Below are 9183 nucleotides of genomic sequence, written 5' to 3'. Positions count from 1 at the left end.
CCTCTCTGATCTTGTTTCAAGACATGTGCGAAAGACAGGACTGGTTCCTAACCTAGAAGGCACCATAACTCCTTCAACGTGGCTTGCCCAGTTTTCTTGAGCTCTTTTAAAAGGCAGAGCTGTGTTTTGGGAAAGTTTTGGAGAAAGCGTTTGAAGTGTGGACGGGCAGGTGAATCTTTGTGCCAGGCTTCCGGCAGTCGACACGAGGATTCCCAAAGATGGCACTTGGGCCTCTTGGGCTTGAATTCCCAAATGCGCATCTACAGGTGTCCTGGATGAGTGAGGGTTCTCCGAAAAACCGCCGCAGGTTGTCATTCTAAAGAGCGGGACTAAGCCTGACCAAGGCCTGGACCTTGGTGACAGCTGGCAGGACCTTAGTGACAGCTGAACCCAACTCTAGGCAGAAGCGTGGAAAGGAGCCCCACAGGTGGACGGGTCTCTGGCCGGGTCCAGCGCGTGTTAGCCCTTCTTCCCAGTAACACTGGAGTACTTTATGTAGTCCTCCCCCCACCCCCAGGCCCGTGTCCCTTTCTGAGCCTCAGTTTTTCTTACGGATCTGGGGCGGTGCGGCCGGTGTCCAGCCACCCAGACCGAGTCGGTCTGTCCCATCAGCCACGCAAGACGCAGCCCGGGTTGTTCGAATCGCACTCTGGATCGCTGATCTTTTCTCCCTGGAGCGAGCTGAGCTTGAACCCGGAGCCAGCGTCCGCAGCTTACACCGCCCGGGGCTAGTGGGTCCGCGCGGCGCCGGGAAGGAAGCTGGGTGGACAGGCTAATTAGGGACCCAATTTGGCGGCTGATGACGAAACAGGGAAGGACTTTGGCCCTTGAATGTATATCTGGATTCTGGACTGGGATTCAGACCTGGAGTCCCAGAGGCCCAGAAGGATGACAGGGGCAGGCGCGCTTTTGGATAGATCAGGGACGCGCCAGCGGCTCAGCCTCGACAGCAATAACTGAGCGCCAAGAAATCGGCCTCCAACTTCCCGCAGACCCCTCGGTTTGGATCACACCTGGCCTTGGAGCTGAGAAACACGTGAGACAAGTGGCCCGACCCCCAAGAGCTCCGATCCTACAGAAACAAGTTTCCAGTGCCCACCTCCAAATTGGGTACCGGCAAAGTGGAAACTCCAGACAGGACAAAAGAGCCAGTCCGAGTAAGGGACCAGATGAGTGTCCCCGTGGCGCTGTTACCGCAGCACGGAGTTCTGCTGCGGTACAGGACAGCTTCCCTTCTGTTCCCAAGGTCACGGGAGCTTCCAATTTCTAAAATAGACCTCGGAAAGGTGCTGTCAAAAGCCAGTTCTGATTTATTTGTGCAACACAGAAAACAGTTTTAAGATTCTTTTCAGCCTCCCGGACCCATCGCCCTTTGATTTTTATGGTGATGTGTCAAAACCCAAGCCTGACTCAAGTTCTAGTTTCTACTGGGGTAGGGAGACTGGGTAGCAACGGGGGACTTGAATGAACCACCTTTCCCCTTCAAACGGAAAAGATCTTTTGTTTGGGGTTGTCCTTGGGAAGACATAAATGGTAAATGGAGCTGATTTGATGCACTCCTGAAAGAGCAGAGGTGCTCCAACCTAATGAATACATGGTAACTAGAAAACAGTGATAGGTCCCTTTTCCCTGCTTTGTTTTGGGCAAGATTTCAAGTTCAAGGTTTTCACAAGCTACTCAAATTCTATTGATTCCGTTGTCTCACTTCTTCAAAGCTCATCTGTCACTATAGTTTGAACAACAGCAATTCTACTTTTCCTTGAGCTGCCAGAGAAAACATTTCAAACTATCTCAGTATTTCTAACTGACACCCCCCCCAAATTTGGCCACAACTAGGGGGTGATCAAGACACATTAAAACAATAATTTAAAGTACTTCCCCCCATATGGATGGCACCAGCAAAGAATAGCATCTTTCAAAATAATTGTGAGTTAGGACAAACTTTACTGCAATAAAACAAACGTTTAATTTAATTCAGAATAAGAGATAAGAAATAACTCTTCAATAAAATATATAAAATTGTACAAGATACCCTTTCAAAGGGATAAAAATACACTGGGAGGGGGGAGTGGGGAGCTGGGTAGGAAGGCAAAATACTGGAGAGCTAGTAGGGCTGTTTGACAACACCATTTTCAACAAATCAAAAGATGACTTAGTCCTCTGTCCCCAGCATGTTAAAAGCATATAAATTTCCTAATAAGTTCAGCACATACAATAGGTACACACACGAACAAGGCATGATTTTTCCCCTTCCTGACTCTTTCAGTTGTTTTTTAAGAATATTTAGCATATAGGTAATGGTTACAAAATACTCATTTTTAAGTATAAAATTACATTTTCCCCCAAACATCACCTTTTCAATGTGTGAGGACTGATGTACATAGACATCTTTTCACTTTTTACTCTTCCAATTACGTGAAATTAGCCCTAAAAGAAGTTAGTATGTTTTCCTACTTTCTGCCTTTACCCTGAGGCAGCCTCAGGATTGTTCTCCTCCTTCTTACTGAAATTACAAAAAAAAACCCCAGAATTTTAGTAATATGGAGAGAGGGAGCAAAAGGATGGCCAAACATGGTAGTGTTTTTTCTTTTGCACATAAAATGCAAACATGTTATGCATCCTCCTTTACTTGGAAGACTCTCTCCATATCTACGTCCTCTGTGTACCGTGTCTAATTCTAGTATTTGTTTTCTGCAAGCAAAAGTCAACCGTCCTATCAAAAATCACCAAATGTTAAACAAGTTTTGCAAATAATGTCTCCCCATTTAAGAAAACACAAGAGACTTCTGCAGTCTCTTTTAAGGCAGGTGTTGGTGGCTCATGTAATCCCAACTACTTGGGCAGCAGAGACCAGGAGGATCATGGTTCAAAGCCAACTTGGACAAATAGTTCTCAAGACCCCTATCTGGAAAAAAAAAATCCTTTTCACAAAAAAAGGATGGTGGAGTGGCTCAAGGTATAGGCCCTGAGTTCAAATCCCAGTACCACAAACACAAGAACAGGTGATATATAGAAAAATGCATATAGGAATATAAATTTTGCCTTTCAAAATAATTTGAATTTTTATGTCTGGTATATAAAAATGTCTTATATTTTATTATATATATTTATACATAAAAATTGTCAGAGCCAATCTTTGTGAGGAGGAGGGGGCATTTGAAAGATTAGGCCAAGGAAATGGGGCTTGGTGCCTCCCACTTAAAGAACAAATTCACACTTATGTCACGCAGTGGCCCTCTGGGCCGGGTCGCTTAGGGTGGCACGTGGTTTGCACCGCAGGAGTACAAGGTTGGCACAGCCTTCGTGGAGTCTGTGGGTCTGGCTTTCCTTAGGACAGATGGTACATGCCGTATCCGACAGGCGTGGCATAGAGTCCGACGGGCGGGATGGGAAGTACAGGCCTATGGAAAGGGTAGGAGGCTCCGTAAAGGGAGGCTGCTTGCAGGGGTGAGTTCATGGGGAAGGGAAGGCTGAAGCCGGACGGCAGCATAGGTTTCGCAGCCATTTTCAGCTTTTCCAGTTCTGCCTCCTGTAGTCTTTTGGCCTTGGCCCTTCGGTTCTGGAACCAGATTTTGACCTGGGTCTCTGTGAGGTTCAGAGAGCTGGAGAACTCGGCGCGCTCTGCGATGGACAGGTACTGTTTCTGGCGGAACTTGCGCTCCAGCGCCAGGAGCTGGGACGTGGTGAAGGGGGTGCGGGGCTTCCGATTGGTCTTGTGTTTCCTTAGGGTGCAGGTGGTGGGGCTCATGTGCCCTGCAAGAAGGACAGAGAGGGCCATCAGTTAGCCAAAGTGGTGTTTTCTTCAGGTTTTCTACGCAGGCCCCCCCCTCTTAGCTGAGAGCACTTAGCTTACACACTGGTTCATCTTTCAAAAAGGTACCTCTGTCATAACCATGTGTTTTGTGTGTGGGGAGGGGGGCGATAGAGACAAATCAAATTTAAATGGTTGCATTGCTGCTTTAAAAAAACCAGTTTGGCCCAGTACAAGAATGTAAGAATAAAAAGAATTCAGTTTGAGAGTTCTTTTTCTTTTAATTCTTTTCTTTTAATTCTTTTTCTTTTAATAGGGTCATGGAACTTTCTATATGGAAACCAAACAGCTTTGAAGAAACTAGACTGGGCGCTGGTGGCTCACGCCTGTAATCTTTGTTACTCAGGAGAATCGAGGTTTGAAGCCAGCCTGGGCAAATAATTCCACCTATACAAAAAAACCCTTCACAAAAAAAGGGCTAGTGGAGTGGCTCATGATGTAAGTCCTAAGTTCAAACCCCAGCACTGCAAAGAAAAAGAAACTAGAACTGCAACTCACGAACAAAGCCCTTTATAAATCAAGAGAGCCAGAGGGTTCTCTGAGAAATAGAACTTCCTGACTTACTTTCTCTTGTCTTTAAAGGGGGCTGGGGTGGGATCATACAAGAGAAGGAAAATGCAAAGGGCCTTAGCCACTGGCTTAGCCATTTCCCCTGGTCCCCTCTGAACCAGGAAAAGTTGGCTTGCATCAGCCTATTTATGAAGGCTAATCGTGCAGATGAGGTCTGTGGTAAATTAATAGCATCTCTGGATGTGGGGGCAGACCTGTGTAATAAACAACCACACAGCTGCCATTCCATCCACTCTACAGATTATAAAAGCCCAACATCATCTTTGCAGATCTGGATGTGGATAAGTTTCTTGGCGGGTGCTTCAGTAATATAAACTTACGAAGATGGAGGGAAAAATTAGCTCGCCCATAAATGTACATGTCAGGGGAAATCAGGCCGCCTCCAAGTTGAGAGCACATGATGACATGTAACTCCTTCATCCATTCTAGGGTTTAGGGCCAAATGTGTAAATGATTAGTTTGTCGCTGGAATTCAGAAGTGGGGAATAACAAGCAAAATAAAGGTATGGCCACAGCATCCAGACTCTGCATTTTAAATGGATTCAATTATAGGAAGTCACAGGGGTATGGCATCCTGGTGACCCACAGCATCAAGGAACTCTGGGCTTGTTTTCCTCAAGGGCGGGGGGGAGGAGGGTGTGGGAGTGTAGAGCTGCAGGAATAGAATGCTAAACAATTAATTTTCTGCACTTGGCTTTTATGAGCTATGCTAATTTTCCAAATGTAGCCACAGTAATAACTCCAGTGTACTCATGGGAGAATGTCGCATTTCTTGTTTAGTTACTTTGGTAACTAAAGAAAGAGTTTACACTTCATACTTGAGAGTGTCGTACCATAAGTCCCAATCCAGCCTCCAATTCCAACAAGAGATGGGTTTTCTTAGTATCTTATTATTAACCACCTCTTTACTGGCAAATAAAAATAAAAATGAAAAATATAAAGGTAGGTTCTGTGATCAAAACAGAAATGAGAGCGGGACCTGGGCGAGACTGTCAGTAAAGTCTAGCTTTTGCATATGCTAATTCCTAAATAAACCTGAGAGCACAAGAGCCGACGAGCCCTCTTCTTAATTTGTAAGCTGACACCACTGTGACTCTCCGGAGAACCCTAGGTTTTGAGTTCTGGCACCAAATTCATAGAACAATCTCTGGTTCCTGAGCAGGGCAACTCAGTCTGCTCTGTGGGGCTGTATCAGAATTATGAAATTCAGACCAGGGGAATCCAACATGTGTATGAGAGCCATAAAACTAGGAGGGCCTCCCTCTCAGGGCACCACTCCCCCACCCTCTTCCCCATCCCCAGTTAAACCAGCCTGTGGAAGGATGCGATTATACCAGGCAAAACAACATCTATCCTACTTCCTCTGAATAACAAAAAGGAGGCCCAGGCAGGTCGCTCCCTCCCACTCCAGCTCCAGGCTATGTTCCCCCGGTGCTCCCTGGGCCCACCCCTGCTCAAACAAGATAACTGGGCTCCCACCACCACCTGCAGGCCCCAAGCACCAACAGTGACTTATGTTTTAAGATGAATTTTTTTCTGAGAATCTCCATTGATTTGCTTGGAAAGATATCCATGGCCCAAGACTGCTTTGCCGAGGCGGTTTCAAGGCTAGTGGGAACTGCCCTCCCAGACCCACCAGGCCTAAGGATGCCAGGATTTCTGACCTTGGGGCATCATTCCATTTAAGGACAGAATCCTGGATTTGCTGCAGGTCAGTGCCCCAGGCCTAAGAATACACAAACACTACAAATTTGTTAAACAAGCTAAGACTCTTAATGTTTTGAGCTCTATTTTCACTTTCAATAAAGTGAAAAAAAAATAAGACCCATCTCTCAGGCTGGTTTTGAGTGCGACATGGTGGAGTGCCCAGGGCGCATCTGTCACTTGGTAGGTGACCAGTAAAAAAAGAAAAAAATGTTCCCAAGCTTTGTTCCTCAGGCCCAAAGTGCTGATGTCTCAGAGCTCTGTGGAAATGTCCTTATCTGTTAACAAGAGACCGCTGCTGCCACACAGAGACCAGATCAGATAACGGGTGAAAAGTGCTGTAAAGCGCTGTGCAAACCTTAGTTTAAATTCTTCGAGTCCTTAATCTCTGCGCCCTTTGAGTCTTTCAAAATTTCCAACGGGGTGGAGAGACAGCCAGAGGGGACAGCCACTGACGCCTGGAGCATATATGGCCTTGTTTTGTTCACAAAATACTGTGCATCTCCAGTCTGGAGGGCTGAAAGGAAGAAAGCTGCCCTTTCCAGCTTTGGAGAAAGTCTCTCTGCAGCTCCCTCCCTCCCTTCCCCTTCTTAAAGGGAGGGGAGGGGAGGGAGAGAAGTGAGAGTAGAAAAATGTCCAAAGCTAAGAGATAGCACTAAAAAGAGCTGCAGGGAATGGCTTCTCCAAAACCAGAAAGGAACCCAGGGCCTATGTCAAGTCTGGAGAAGACATCCACATAGCCTCCTTGGAGGAATGTAGGTGGGGACCTGGACCTGACCTAGGGGAAAAAGATGGTCAGCACACTGAGTAAAGGAACAGGGCTCAGATACTAGATCCTGTGCCCAATGCAGCGGCTGTTGGTGACTTGGGACAAGCAAGTCCGCAGTCCTCTTAAAAGCATCAGGTGTCTGAAAGAGAAGGTGGCCACAGGTTGCGTGTGTCCCTACCTACACTGTGGGATTGTAGCGTTGCTCCAGATCTGGTGAGCTAATGAACACCACTTCGTAAATTCTCAAGCCCTATCGGAATGCTGTTAATTATTACTGTGAGCCCAAGCTGAGCCCGCATGCCTGGCCCCAGCCCGCTCTCAGCGAATCTCAGAATCCAGCCAACAAGGTGCCGGCGGCAGCAGGGACAGAAGTTTCCTTTGCACATCAGTGTCTGCCACCATCCCTTCATAGGACCCAGCTTCCACAAATGCTAACGACTTCCACTCAGTATCTGGTTAGACTCCAGTTAGCTCATCTTTAAAATGGGGGCGCACCTCAAAGGGCTGTGTGTGAGTCTTCAAAGGCTAAACGACAACCGCCTTGCTTCTGGCACATACTTCAAGTGTTCATCAAACGTGGATCCCGCCCCCCCCCCAACTCCCCAGGCAGTGAAACAGACAATTTGCCAAGTGACCGGGCCACAGGGCTAAAGGCTCCAGAAACCTACAAGTGCAGGATCCCAAAAAGCCAGTCCGAGTTCCCTCTTTAAAAACCAGCGAGTCGGAACTTGTGTTGAACACGGTAGAGCTCAGGGGACCCTTGGCAAGGGCAGCGCCGACATCACCCAGAGGGTGTCTTGGATGCGGATGGAGCGTTGAACTCCAGACATCAAGAATTGCTAGGCTCACTTTCCGGGGGTCCAGTGCATGCACAGAGGTCTCGGTACCTCCATCCTGGAACACCCGTGCCCAGCTCCCTTCAAGACCCCACGCACCCCTCCCTCCACTACCCCCGATCCCGACGCCGGTGCGCACTCACTTGGCGGCGGCGAGTATCTGCCGGGCTCCTGCATCCATGCTGCTCCGTCTTCTGAATTTTCCGACTTGACCGAGGCGGTCTCAAAAGGCTTGACCAGAGGCCCAGGACTGTGCGCTTCCCGGGCGCCGTGTCCAGGCAGCAGCAGTGGCCGCAGGGTGGCCCCTGCCGAGGCGCTTTCGGCCGGCAATGGGGACGCCTCCTTGGGCGGCTTCTTGTCCGACATGAGCGCTTCCACGCTGAAGGGCAGGCTGGAGACCTTGATGCGGCGCTCCTCGGCACCCCCATCGGCACTCCCAGGCCCTGGGCCGGGCCCGGCCACCATCGCTGGGCCCTCCTCATCGGATGAAAACAAGTCATTGCCTTTGGACGGAGAAGCCATGACTTCTCTGTCCTACGTAGCTCCCGGCGCGCGACTCCGCTTGGCAGCCGGGCAGCAGCGACTCAAACTTTTTGGGGGGGAGACGGGAGGGGCGCGCTGGGAGCCGAGCCTGTCCTCCTAGGGGAAGTGGGAGACTCAGATCAGCCAATCCGCGCGGACCTTGGCGCTGACGCCACAGATGCTCACCTCTGATTGGCTAGTCCAGAAGAGGCTGGGACCTTTTTTTTTTTTTTTTCTTCCCCTGTTTGAAAAAAATTAGGAGTTAATTACAGGAGCAGTCAGCAGAGTTGTTATTAGGCGATCCCTCAAGGGTTATAATCACGCCAAAACTGAAAAGTCCAAGACGTAATTAAGGCCGATTATTTAAAGAGGAAGTTCGCCGGGTCCCTTTTCTTCTCTTTGACCCCTCTTTAAAAGGTACTTCGTTTCCATCGCACTCCCACACTCCTACTGCCTAAATACGTTTAAAATCTGAAGCCAACATTGCAGGAATATTTATAAAACTCCTACTATGAGCCACAATTAGACTAACTTTACAACCCTAGTAGTCAGCATTGGAAAACACCAGCCAGCATCTCCACTTTAAAAAAAAAACAAAACAACAACAACAAAAAAAACGCAGGCATGGCGCTTAGAAGTATCTAGTCATTAACAAACGCTCAACACCATCCGCTATTATTATAACTCTCGTTCCTCTACCAAAGGGGTCCCCAGACAGCCCGAGAGGTGGCCAAGGGCTGCTGTCTCCCAAATAATTCACAGAGGAAAGCTTAAATCAGTGGTTCCATCTTTTCCTCTCTGTAAAACCGGCGTACTTTTAGGAACTGGAAACTCGTGCCTTGTCCCCTGAATCTCATCTTTGGGCGACCTCAGGCGCTTACCTTTTCCAGTAAATGTAGTCCGTGAGTTTGTTTGAGCTTGTGTTTGTCGTATGTGTTTAAGTGCCAGTGTTTACCTTGGAGGGTGATGGG

The 9183-nt window shown here is 48.2% G+C and overlaps 1 protein-coding gene across 1 annotated transcript; it reads right to left on the bottom strand.

Moving 5' to 3' along the window:
• Positions 1–1269: 1269 nt before the first annotated feature.
• Msx2 (msh homeobox 2) lies at positions 1270–8316 on the bottom strand. Its single transcript, XM_020153024.2, has 2 exons — positions 7834–8316; positions 1270–3753 (listed from the first exon to the last, which is right to left on the bottom strand). Exons 1-2 carry the CDS (start codon positions 8210–8212, stop codon positions 3329–3331), a joined length of 804 nt encoding a protein of 267 aa, XP_020008613.1. The 5' UTR covers positions 8213–8316; the 3' UTR covers positions 1270–3328.
• Positions 8317–9183: the final 867 nt, after the last annotated feature.

Source organism: Castor canadensis, chromosome 16 (genome assembly GCF_047511655.1).
Source record: "Castor canadensis chromosome 16, mCasCan1.hap1v2, whole genome shotgun sequence".
In the NCBI taxonomy this organism is placed as follows: domain Eukaryota; kingdom Metazoa; phylum Chordata; class Mammalia; order Rodentia; family Castoridae; genus Castor; species Castor canadensis.
Note: the sequence above shows the minus strand (reverse complement) of the source record. Positions and strands in the feature narration are given on the sequence as shown.

Excerpts from the sequence above, each read along its gene's own strand:
- Msx2 (XM_020153024.2), bottom strand. The coding sequence starts at position 8,212 with ATGGCTTCTCCGTCCAAAGGCAATGACTTGTTTTCATCCGATGAGGAG. Across the intron at positions 3,754-7,833 it reads CAGATACTCGCCGCCGCCAA|GGCACATGAGCCCCACCACC; the intron begins GTGAGTGCGCAC and ends TCCTTCTTGCAG.